The sequence below is a fragment of the Polyodon spathula genome, chromosome 13 (assembly GCF_017654505.1).
Source record: "Polyodon spathula isolate WHYD16114869_AA chromosome 13, ASM1765450v1, whole genome shotgun sequence".
Taxonomy (NCBI): domain Eukaryota; kingdom Metazoa; phylum Chordata; class Actinopteri; order Acipenseriformes; family Polyodontidae; genus Polyodon; species Polyodon spathula.
Window position 1 is genome coordinate 11,640,112 of NC_054546.1, and position 12,950 is coordinate 11,653,061.

A 12,950-nucleotide genomic window follows, 5' to 3' on the forward strand; every position below is an offset into this window, starting at 1 on the left:
GTTTCATTTTTATGACTGCTTTATTGTTATAACGGACTCCCGTGGATCAAATGAAGCCAACAAACAATTGAATAGAAACAGATGGGACTGAATGCGCTGACTGAATGCACTAAACACAGAGTATTCTCTCCCACGACATCAGGCACTGATCAGCCGGTTGTCAGCATTTAATGAACATTGATCATTCCATCTCCAAAGTTGCAATGTGCAGGCTTTTTTGTATTCAAAGGTACTGGCAATCCCACTGGTTCTATCTGAAAATTTCTTTCAGAAGAGTTTCAATGTCACTTTCCACCTCTTTAAAAGAAGCATTTAAGTCATACCTAGAAAAAGGAACATGATTATTATATTTATGATCTCCATTTCTATGGGTAACCTTATTTGGTGATTAATTACAACTACAGATACAGATTATCTTTGACTGATTAGCACCACCAATCTTGGTTGCCCAATATGGGGAAATTGGAAAACACAATGACTTTGGAGAGACCTTACTGAGCGCCTGTGTCATCGTAATAAGGACCACACACCTGTGCCTATAGGACTGGAGCTGCCAAAAACACCAGTGTAGAAAAGAAATGTGCAAATTAAAATTAAGGACAGTATGTATTATGTCTGTGCAGCTGGGTACGGGTCATTGATGTGTTCTGTTAAACATGTTCCTTTATCTCCTAACAGTTTCTCTTTGGTTTTCTAGTATAGAGGTGGAGGATTTGATATGGCATTCCATTCATACTATGCTCTCACAGTCAGACTTGGGGCAAATTATGTTGTTTGAATCTAACAACACAGTAACTTTGTGCGAAACTAAAACATGTCAATCCATGCATCTTCACTCTTCAGGAAAGCAATGCTATACCAATTTTACCAAACTGTTAAATAACTTGGTGTCTATTCAATTGGTCTAAATAGTACACATTAGAATGAAAGAATATATACATATATAATATTTATATTTTTTAATCATAATCTGTAAAATAGGACCCTCCTGGCATTCACATATTTTGTTACAGATTGAAATACACTAGAGAGACTTGAGTACTGCAATATATCTGATACACATAGAGGCCTAGTTTAGTCATCTAAACAGTGGCTGTGTTTAGCTGTGCCACAGCTGAGGTCAATGGAATAAACACCACTATGTTTTACTGGTCAGTTGCATTATACTGGATAAATTATGCTCCAAGCAAGACCGGTTCTACTATGTATTAAAAAAAAAAAAAACATTTGCCTCTTAATCGGCACTCCTCTGCCATTGATGAGAAAATGTTCAAAGTTCCAGCGTATGTCATTGACTTAAATGGGGGACTAGTAGAGTCTCTCTAGATCTCCAATCAGAGGGCTGACAAATGGGCAATATTCCTGCAGTGTACTGAAACCAACATGTTAAAACAACTCAACTTTACAAACCATTCAACTACTGCTTGAGGCATAATTCAGTATCTTTCACAAGGTTTTCACCCCTGATCATGCAGGGATCAACCATGGAAAAATGCATTGAGGTATCATTGTACTGTACCAAGATAAACCTTAGCGGATGCACAATAGCTTTGGGACAACTTATTTTTGAGAATGTTAGTACAATATCTATGTAATTGCACAGTACCTAATGTGAATTCCCTGTCACTTAATATGAAGATTCATTGTATTTTATAAACCAGCCATACCATCAAAATCATTTACAAAGCACTTGCCTTTAAAAAAGTGTAAAGTGGGTCTTCCTTAGCCCTGTTCACTTCAATCTTTCCAAATATCGGAAACTTCGGGATAAATCATCCTCCTGGTCTTTCATACTTAGGGATGTTTAATGTCTCGTAGTTTTCCTCTGTTAAGATTGAAATACTGTAATATTTTAGTAAAAGGAATAATGCATATTGTTATAGAAATGCTACCAACAATTCCTAACCTGTCATTTTACTTCATGACTAGCAACTATAGCTTACATATTTGTTTTTGTCACCCGTTTTTTGGCTGTCAAAATGAACCATGCTACAGTGTAACTACCCATTTTCTAACAGCCGAGGCCTGTTAGATTGAAATGACAGTGTGCAGAAGATATTGAAAAACACAACCCTTACCAGGTTCCTGAAGGCCAAACTGGTTACAGGGGAAGACAAGAACAGTGAAGGTTGTCCCAGATAACTTTTCCATTAGTGTGTTCAGTTTAGTACTGCAGTGGAGGGGGAAATAATAGACACATGTTAAAATAAGGAAACAGAGAATTTATTGTACAGCACTTCAAATACACAGACATTCATTCTAAGGTATAAGCAGGCAACGGTTTTAGCAATTATATAAAATTAATTAGCCTGAAATGTTGGAATATGAATATGGTAGAAAGAAAATGGTATACATATTGAAATAAACTACTACATGCCAAATGTAATTGACTTTAAAAAAAAAAAAAAAAAAAAATTTTAGGAAATACCATTTTATGCAATTAACAAAGTGAATGAGGAACAATGTTGTCGCTGATTCGATCAATATTTGATAATTAAAATCCTCTATCACAAAACAATATAGTGTATGTAAAGAAGGCTCACAATCAAATGATATACAATGGACTAGATTCTCAAAGGTTTTCTCTCCAAATTGTCATTTGGCAAGAATCATCCAAAAAGAAAAACACACCCAATCAAGACACGAAACCAGAATAAACTACACAGATGTTTTGCAGAATTGCATCCAATGTATTATTGCATAACTATATATACAATTATAGTAATTCTAAATCTCACTGGTTTGTTTAAAAATACATAAACATCAAGCAAATAATATTCCATAACTTCAAAACACTGAAACATATGGTAAAGGTTATATGAAACCATTATCATTAGGAACACTTTTTCTTTTCAGAAATCTATTTCAGTTTTGTATTAAAATAATCAGTTATTCCTTGTTTCTTCTACAAAGTTATTTAAAAGCAGGAAAACTATAGCTTGTAAAATATTATGGATAATGTCAGTGCAAACCTATTATGGTACAGTGTGTCAGGTTATGGTTGCTTACCTGCTTAACTGTGGACCCTCAAAAGGTTGCCACACTGCTGATGAGCAGAACCTTGTCTCTGACATGATCCAGTGAAACATCGTGACCTTACAGGGTCTGGACTGTGAAACCATAGACAGTCTTCCCTGATGGCATAGAGCACCTGGACTGAGCCTGAGCTGCTGGTGACAGAGCCATCATGAACAACAGAACCACATACTCAATGACCCAGTGAGCTCCCCTCTTCATGTTTAGGTTTGTATCACATTGGTCAGCCTCACTGCTTCTATTGTCCAGCTATACAGAGATAAAGTGCCAGGGCAGTTATTTGTGATGATAGGTATGACATATAATCCTATTCTTGATGATAGGTATGACATATAATCTGTTTTTCTTCTTTCTAAATAGCACTTTCTTCCTTTCAAGATACTGTACACAAATCGTGGCTGCTATGATTAACTCCAATGATGATCACAACACTTAGCAATGGTCGGCATCTATTGTGTGCTCTGAAAAGATCATTGTTTGATAACTTAACCATATGGAGTAAACATAATAGATTTTATTGGAACTTTTGTTCACATAACTTCTGATTTACTAAGTGTCAGTATATAAAATGTAGTTATGTGTGAACTAACGCTAATTAAAGTCTTGGGGAGTTTTTTAATGTCAGCTGCATGAGTACACTGTTATTATGCATGTGGACTATTGTTGGCTAAGTTTGAAGTATGCAATTTAGAAAGGCTGACACATATCCAAATGGGAAAGACTCAATCCTTTACCTTACCATATTCAAGCACAGTTTGGTTTAAGTTACATATCTTTAAAAAAAAAAAAAAAAAAAAAAAAAAAAAAAAAGGGGTATAGCACAGTCAGGTGAGTTACCTACAGAAATCATTATAATGGGTGAAGTTGTAAAATTAAATTAATTGTTTCATATTCGTGTGACACAGAAAGGCAATTTCCTCTAAAGGAACCTAGCCATTATTGTCTTTTGGAACATCTGTTTCAGTGGAGTTCTGCAGTGTTAGTCTAAGGATCTAAAAAACTACAGCATGGGGATTTCTGATCTAGTTTTTGTTATAACAAACAAACAAAAAAACAAAAAAAAAACAAAACAAAAAAAAAAAACCCAACATATTTCAAAGCCACATACAAGGTTCAGGTCTTTCCAAAAAGGCGAACATAACGGGCTTGTAATACATGAACCTTATGTACTTTTAAATAAATTTCAATGAACAGTGACTAGTGCAGAAGTTCATTCATTTTCAATATATAATATCTAATATATATATATATATATATATATATATATATATATATATATATAGATATATATATGTATATATATATACATCATGTTTAACCATACTTCGATGTGCTATCTCATGCACTATACGCTTTACTATATACACTCTACATGCGCTATACACTTTGCCATGTTTATGCAGTACCATCTATAAATTAAAAATGCAATTTTAAACAGCTAATCAATCATGGTTCAGTTCATGCATTATGTCTAAAATATGTCTAAGGTTCAAGAAAAAAAGTAGTAAACTAACAGCGCTTTATTTGATAAACACGAACAACGACACAGCAACAGGGCTTCATATACAGGAATGCAATTGTCAACACAGTAATGAGTAAACAACCCCAGGAAGAGCGCTCATACATTGTGGTCTAGTGTCACTAAACTAAGAACGTACTAGGTGCCGGCTGTTAGAATCCACTAAAATGTAACAGCAAATAAGATCACTTTCATAACTTTATAGAACTGTACTTTAAGTGCTGTAAGTGATGTTTAACTACAAACTTCTTCTGGCACAGTTCCGCAGCAGTATCTCCAGTACGCCAAAAAATAAAACATTCTGTTCACTACTGTTGTCCAGGTGGATGTTAATAAAGTATCCAATCACTACAATACGCCCGCCACAGAAACCCTGAAAACAACAGTCACGTGCTTGGTTTTAACCAGCTGATCCCCAACTTTGTATCAAACCCCGGTTAGTGAGACTAAGGTATTTTCAGTTCGTTGCAATTCACCTAGAAGGTTCGGCGAGCAGGAACTGTCATGCAGAAAGCAGCAGTTTCTCCAGCACTGGGAACCAAAATAGTGATGCACACAAATCCGGAAAGTGGTGCTTGTATGTTTTCATTGTGTTACAGTACAAAATCCAGCCCGGTGATCTTTGTCAGCTGAGATGGAATTAAACGCGAGCTGCAGGTAACTAAAAGACGCAACCTAGCAGACATGCGGTAATAAGGTTTTTGGATCAATGCACTTACATATTCTGCTTTTTAACGTCAGATTATGTTAATAGCATTGATTTAATAAGTTTACGCTGTATTAATAAATACACATGATATATTGTAAAATAATTATCATGTGAGTCCTGTGGTTGTACAAGAAACATCTGGGGAACACAATGTGTTTTATGGCAATGTTGTTACAACATACAAACCTGCAGCCTCCTGGTAAAGCAATAACACATTCTGTCTTTGAATTACATCATTCTGCGTTACATAAAATAGGTCGTAGTCGAAAGTAGTGCATTTATTTGGAGAAGCAATGCGATATTTAGAATTAATTAAAACTACTGTATATCCACGATTAGCACATTCTTATCAAGGTCAATGTCTGAGCTGAGCATCTACATCATTTTCTGCTGTTGCTACTAGAATTGAAATGTTTTGCTTTTCCTTAATATCCCATTTCACCACCTACTATCTTCCTACGTGTATTTTAAGTCAAAACAGGCTGTGTGGACCCTGTGATCCTTAGCTCGCATCTGTTGCTACAGGTATCAGCTCTTGGATTTGCCATGGGAGGATGTTCTGGTGCCACATGTGCTCTGCTTCTTACCAGTGCGCCACCTAGTGAGCTTGCAGAGAGTTAGCAAGCAGTTTCAAGCCCTCATCCAGGTCTACTTGGCCAACTGCCGCTCTTTTGACCTCTCTCAGGTAACAAGACTTTTTAGTGGAATACATAACTTTGATTAAACAATTAGGTTGTGATGTTATTTTAAATACATGCACTCTGACTTATTTGATTCATGAATGCACAACTATTGTTACTTCCTTTTTTTAATTCAATGCTTATTGAAAATACATGTCCTAGGCCAACATGCAAAACTCCTTAAGCAAGGACTACTATGTCTCTTCAGCACAATAGAAGCACATAACCATGTTCTTAATTACAAAGCTGTTTCTCTTTGCCCACTCCCTGCACTGTAACACATGTTTAACTCAATACTAATTGTAGACTGATATTTCCAGGTTGGTCCTTGCATACCCAAGCAGGCATTTGGCAACATGCTGAGGGACAACAAAGTTCTCCAGAACCTGACACTCCAGAATTGTTCCAATTGGATTACAGACAAAGAGCTGCTTCCTGTGATTGGTCAGAATCACCACCTGCAGCAGATTGACATGAACGGATGTGCCAGGCTGAGCCGCCAGTCCCTGGTGGCTGTGTCTCTCAGCTGTGCCCACCTAAAGCACCTGTCCCTGGCACACTGTGAGTGGGTTGACAGCCTGTCCCTCCGCAGCCTGGCAGACCACTGCGTGGGACTGGAGTTCATCAACCTGACTGCCTGTCGGCAGCTCAAAGATGAGGCCGTCTGCTACCTGGCCAAGAAGTGTCACAAGCTGAAGTCGTTGTCAGTGGCAGTCAACGCAAATATCAGCGATGTCTCTGTAGAGGAGGTGGCCAAGAACTGTCCTCAGATGGAGCACCTGGATCTCACTGGATGCCTTAGGGTCAGGAATGAATCCATCAGGTATTAATATATAGTGTTTGTGTTAAGAGAAGTGCATGTTGTATATAACCATAAAGACTCCATCTTAAAAAAACTACAGTTTAAATTTGATGAAGTGGTTGTATTGTCAAAGTTTTTGCTGACTACTGACACTGTATTGTGATGATGTGTCTGTCTCCTGCTTGTAGTATGGTTTAACAAGGATTCTAAATATGTTTCACTGGACAATACAGAGGGGGGAAAAAAAACATTGTCTTTTATAAATAATAATAAATAATACATACTGCAACACAGTCACTCGGATATCCGTTACCCAGATACATTTTGTTAGTTGCGTTTGTATTAAGAATAAAATCAATCCCCATATATAAAATATAATATTTATATATATATATATTATAATATATATATATATATATATATATATATATATATATGATTTAATGCAATGCACTCACCCATCACATGCAATTTCCGACTTCATCACCGGTTTTCTGATACAAAGCCCATGTCTTAAATGTTACAGTTGAGTTGTTTTACCATCACAGCCCACGTTTTTTTTTTTTTTTTTTTTTGGCATGGCAAAGAAATCAGTCTGCCTTTATCGTGCACTGCAGTTACACAGCACTTCCTCCAAAAACAAAGCAAATAAGACAAGGCACAGTAATGTAGAACTTAATCATTAAACAGTTTTATATAATGTGATGCATTTTTTTTTTTTTTTAAATCTGAGATCTCTAGTAGCTTTTGTGCATTTTCATTTGCAAGTGAACTGTGACATTAAGGTCTTATCAAGCACTATATTCTGCACATTTGAATACTGACTTTGAATATTGTTTTAATTTTTTTTTTTTTTTTTTTTAATCTTCTAAAAGCATTTCTGTGCATGGGTAACATTTTGATTTAAATTTGTGTTGGGTCCTTAATGGGGAATTTTACATACTGCTTCACAACTATGTTCTGTATTACAGTCCGCATGTCATCTCTTTTGGCAAGTGACATTCAGAATCATATCGTTCTGAATTAAAATACTACTTCTGTTGAAAATATAATACTGTACCAGCAAAACCAACTACAATACATCTACATGGAAGCCTACTTATTTTAAAACATCGTCCTTTCAGCTATGTATTTGAAATTGTATTTTTTGTGTTCCCTGCTGTTATTTCACCAACTCGTGCACTAACAAATTTCAATGAAAGAATCAACATCTTCCTGTACAGTTCATCAAACCCAAATCATATTTTTTCTTTCCGTACAAAATGCGTGTGTGTGTGTGCGCGCAGAGCACAGGGTTGTTTGGGTGGTAAGAGGCAGGTTACAACGTGTTCACCTACATACACGTCAAATCAGACGAAAGAATCAGATATGCGTCACACTCATTTAACTGTCACTGAAAAATTAATAGGGTTGGATATGCAAGTGTTGACTGTACAAGAAAACCTGATAGAAAAATAATCTGGTGTTTCATCAGTTTTATACTGCTCGAGTCATTTTTATGTGCTTTCTCTTGACACAGGAAGCCGTTTGGTCGCTCCTCATCATTTATTGGATATCATTTAAAAAAAAAAAAACATGGAATAATGTTCATGTCTTTGACAAAAAGCATCATGGTTTACAGTACCTATATGGTTATTTTATAACTGATACATTGAACGACTGTGAATGCTAACATGTCAGACTATCAAAACTCTGTCAAAGCTTAAAATATTGTAATGCTAATTAGTTATACTAAACAGCAAAGAAAGCCTGAACTAATTACTTCAAGCAATAATAGAGCTTAAAAATTCACAATATGAAGAAAATCTCCTGTCCTTTCTGTATTGTGCTGCATGTGGTTATACATAGAGAGTGAGCATACTTGGAATCATTATTACATGGCGATAGTCTTTTTTTTTTGTATCTTTCTCCATTTTTGAGTCTGTATCTGTTCTTTTCCCAGGACTGTAGTGGAGTACTGTACTAAGCTTCAATCTCTAAAGGTGAACCATTGCCACAATATCACAGAGACCACTTTAGGTTTGCTCCGGAAGAGAGGTGTGGAGATAGATGTGGAGCCTCCTCTACAGCGAGCACTGGTTTTGCTGCAGGATGTTGTTGGATTTGCTCCCTTCATAAACCTCCAGATCTAACCAGAATTCTCTCGGTAATTTCTACTTTTTATCTTTAAAACATTTAACAGCTGCCTTATAACCATCTGAGACATAACCACAGTTTAAAATGATATCCCTTTATGTTCTGTGCACGAAAGAGAAAGTGCCATGAGCAGCGGCACAGAACAGCTGGAGGAAGGTTTGTAATTACTAATCAACAAAGAAAGAACTTTGTCCTTCAATAGAAATCTGATACATGTCTAAATTGAATGTGCCAAACTGAATTTGCGTAATTACATTTTTAGCACATACAGTGGCTTGCGAAAGTATTGACTCCCCCTTGGCATTTTTCCTATTTTGTTGCCTTACAACCTGGAATTAAAATTGATTTTTTGGGGGTTTGTATCATTTGATTTACACAACATGCCTACCACTTTGAAGATGCAAAATATTTTTTTATTGTGAAACAAATGAGAAATAAGACAAAAAAACTGAAAACTTGAGCGTGCATAAGTATTCACCCCCCCCAAAGTCAATATTTTGTAGAGCCACCTTTTGCAGCAATTACAGTTGCAAGTCTCTTGGGGTATGTATCTATAAGCTTGGCACATCTAGCCACTGGGATTTTTGCCCATTCTTCAAGGCAAAACTGCTCCAGCTCCTTCAGGTTGGATGGATTCCGCTGGTGTACAGCAATCTTTAAGTCATACCACAGATTCTCAATTGGATTGAGGTCTGGGCTTTGACTAGGCCATTCCAAGACATTTAAATGTTTCCCCTTAAACCACTCGAATGTTGCTTTAGCAGTATGCTTAGGGTCATTGTCCTGCTGGAAGGTGAACCTCCGTCCCAGTCTCAAATCTCTGGAAGACTGAAACAGGTTTCCCTCAAGAATTTCCCTGTATTTAGCTCCATCCATCATTCCTCCAATTCTGACCAGTTTCCCAGTCCCTGCCAATGAAAAACATCCCCACAGCATGATGCTGCCACTACCATGCTTCACTGTGGGGATGGTGTTCTCGGGGTGATAAGAGGTGTTGGGTTTGCGCCAGACATAGCGTTTTCCTTCCAGGTTTGTTGTGGTGCCATATTCTTTAATTTTTTAATAATGGCTTTAATGGTGCTCTGTGGGATGTTCAAAGTTTCTGATATTTTTTTATAACCCAACCCTGATCTGTACTTCTCCACAACTTTGTCCCTGGACTGTTTGGAGAGCTCCTTGGTCTTCATGGTGCCGCTTGCTTGGTGGTGCCACTTGCTTAGTGGTGTTGCAGACTCTGGGGCCTTTCAGAACAGGTGTATATATACTGAGATAATGTGACAGATCATGTGACACTTACATTGCACACAGGTGGACTTTATTTAACTACTTATGTGACTTCTGAAGGTAATTGGTTGCACCAGATCTTATTTAGAGGCTTAATAGCAAAGGGCATACATATGCACGCACCACTTTTCCGTTAATTATTTTTTAGAAATTTTTTAAACAAGTTATTTTTTTCATTTCACTTCACAAATTTGGACTATTTTGTGTATGTCCATTACATGAAATCCAAATAAAAATCCATTTTAATTCCAGGTTGTAAGGCAACAAAATAGGAAAAATGCCAAGGGGGGTCAATACTTTCGCAAGCCACTGTACCACAGCCTGGACTGGAAGAAGGTCATTATGGAAGTTCAAAATGAAACTTTGTGGGGTTTGAAGCTTGTTACGGTGTTCAATAATTTGACCCTGTGGTCTCGGAAGGAGACTTTTTTTTTTTCTTTTCTGATTACCTGCTGTTATATATACACATTACTGGATCAAAATCATAGCACTTAAGCTCCCATAACACAATATTAAACTAAGAAAGATTCTGAATGTTTTATCATTTATTGTTGCAATTGTTTTGTCAAAAAAAGTAAGACTAAACTTACTAAATATAGAATATTTACAAAAGGCAGCTGTGATTACACCAGCTATTTGCATGCCGATCAGTATCTATAAAATTTACATTTCACGTTTTAATAATATTCAGTGCATCACATTACACTTAAGACAAGCACAACAGCAATAGCATAAGGTTACAAGTATATTTTTGATAAACAAGATGGTTAAAACCCATATAATGCCCACTAGGTGCCATTTCAGATACCAAGCATTGAGCTACAAAGCCAGTCAAAAGACAAAATTAATCTGAAGCAATGATGTACATAAACTGCTATAGTTAAACACTGTTCATACACTTCTTAAAGGGTTACATTTTGTAAACCATTACAAGCCCTACAAATGTTATTTCAACTTGAACAACAATGTAGAATTTAAATAAATAAAACAAGAAATACCAATAATTCAGACAGAATTCTCAGTGCATTATCTAAACATGTAGGCAGCTGTTAAAGGTAACCTAAATCTATTTCAATCCTATACATGTAGGATCTGCTGAAGATTTAGCTAGTACATGAATGTAAAAGCAGAGATCAAACACAATGCTATTGTCTATACAGATATGTAAAATACCCACCCCTCATGTTTGGTTGCAAAACAGGATATGGCTCACTTTCAGCTGTGCTCACACAAGGGGAGGCTCATTCATAGGACACACATTGTGTGTACAAAACGTCTTCACCTTCAGGAAGGGTCAATGAAATCTGTACTTTCTAGCAGGTTTCAGATTGACGTAAGTTTTCTTCATTTCCTCATGTTCTTCTTTCTTGACCTGCTTATAGCGTTCTCCCTTAGTGCTCACCACTTGATTTTCAATATAACGAACAAGCTTTTTTGGAGCCTAGAAACAGGATAGAAATATGAATCTAAAGCGTAGTGCTATTTTTATCTGTTTTATAGTTACAGATGCTGCTACTACTACTACTACTAATACTACTACTACTAATAATAAATAATAATAATAATAGTAATAATAATGCTGTAGTGTTATCAATGTAGATATTTCCTAGGATGACAAGATTGGGTAAATAAAACAGTAAATGGACATAACAAAAACAAACATGGTGCTAGTCATCTATCTTGAATCTCCTAAACAATGTCGAATTTTGACAAACAAACTTACCTCCTTGGGGTTAACTGGCCTGTGAATGGTCTTATCTTCTTTGTTGTCCACTAACATGTACCTGAAGCAGTGTCATAAAATAAAGTTCATGGAATGAACTTGAAAAGTACACTAAATGTGTATTTTTTTTACAAAGTACTATATATGTATATTTATTGATGCACAGACACATTTACACAGGGTTCTCATCTTCAGTTAAAAATGAAATTGCTGAGTTTTTTTTTTTTTTTTTTTTAATTTCCCAATTCACATACTGTATATAACAACTAAATTGGTAAGTAAATCAGACTATCGAGTTTCATAATCCAGAATGTTTCCGTGTAATTCCAAAAAAGAACCTCCATATATACTTGGCAAATGGCGTGATGAAACTAGTCATGTTATAAACTTGTATTAATCTATGCAGAGTCAACAGAAACAATTCTATGTGCATTAGTATTCCTTGTAGCACCCAGATAACAGAAGGTACTGTCACTCACTTTTCAAGAATGCTTGCTTTCAGCTTGTCATCAGGAGTTGTCTTCAAACTGTTTTTCTAAAATACAAAAGTAGTTATTTAGCATTTGATCTTTGATTACTTACATTAAAAATAAAAATAAACCAATCAGCATATTAAAAAGACATAAGATTGATCATTGTCTGTATTTTTACTACTTAAAACTACCAATTGCCTTTTCCCAATAATATTTATTTGCAAAAATGTATTTTACGTATTGTTACATGTACTTATCCCCTCATTGTAGTTAAAATAACACCATGAACTAACCATTTGACTTTTTATTACTTTTCAAGTTTTGTTTGCTGTTTTTCTGAGTGCCTGTGATTTTTATATTATTTTCTTTTGCAGGTTATCAAGTGAAGTACAGCAAATGAAGATTCACTCATTTCAAAAGACAAAGTTATATATTTGTGCTGGCACATGAGTACAAAATAAGTAAATATAGTACAAATGTACAGAATAGTTACTACAGCATAGGCTGGCGTTAGACTCTACAAGCTGTTTAATTGTATCTTACATTACCAGCACTATATCGTTAAATTAGTACATCTGTTTAGTTAGC

At 35.8% G+C, this 12,950-nt stretch overlaps 2 protein-coding genes across 8 annotated transcripts in view; one reads left to right on the forward strand and one right to left on the reverse strand.

Annotated features, from left to right (window-relative positions):
* Nucleotides 1-4,405: 4,405 nt before the first annotated feature.
* The window catches only part of LOC121325971 (F-box/LRR-repeat protein 15-like), an 8,883-nt gene continuing 338 nt past the window's right edge, over nucleotides 4,406-12,950 (forward strand). Inside the window, exons 1-5 of one of the 2 annotated variants that reach the window (XM_041269076.1) lie at nucleotides 4,406-5,212; nucleotides 5,790-5,949; nucleotides 6,265-6,767; nucleotides 8,689-8,892; nucleotides 12,737-12,950. The exon at nucleotides 12,737-12,950 is cut by the window's right edge and continues 338 nt beyond it. In XM_041269076.1, coding sequence (XP_041125010.1) covers nucleotides 5,190-5,212; nucleotides 5,790-5,949; nucleotides 6,265-6,767; nucleotides 8,689-8,878 — 876 coding nt within the window. In that variant the 5' untranslated portion in view covers nucleotides 4,406-5,189 and the 3' untranslated portion in view covers nucleotides 8,879-8,892; nucleotides 12,737-12,950. Of the gene's footprint in view, nucleotides 5,213-5,789; nucleotides 5,950-6,264; nucleotides 6,768-8,688; nucleotides 9,198-12,736 lie in introns of those variants that run through there. The other variant, XM_041269075.1, reaches the window with a different exon arrangement.
* cuedc2 (CUE domain containing 2) overlaps nucleotides 10,410-12,950 on the reverse strand; it is a 9,912-nt gene continuing 7,371 nt past the window's right edge. For all 6 annotated transcript variants that reach the window (XM_041269071.1, XM_041269069.1, XM_041269070.1 and 3 more), the window contains 3 exons: nucleotides 12,369-12,424; nucleotides 11,890-11,950; nucleotides 10,410-11,607 (listed from right to left, as the gene is read on the reverse strand). In XM_041269071.1, coding sequence (XP_041125005.1) covers nucleotides 11,461-11,607; nucleotides 11,890-11,950; nucleotides 12,369-12,424 — 264 coding nt within the window. In that variant the 3' untranslated portion in view covers nucleotides 10,410-11,460. The remainder of the gene's footprint in view (nucleotides 11,608-11,889; nucleotides 11,951-12,368; nucleotides 12,425-12,950) is intronic.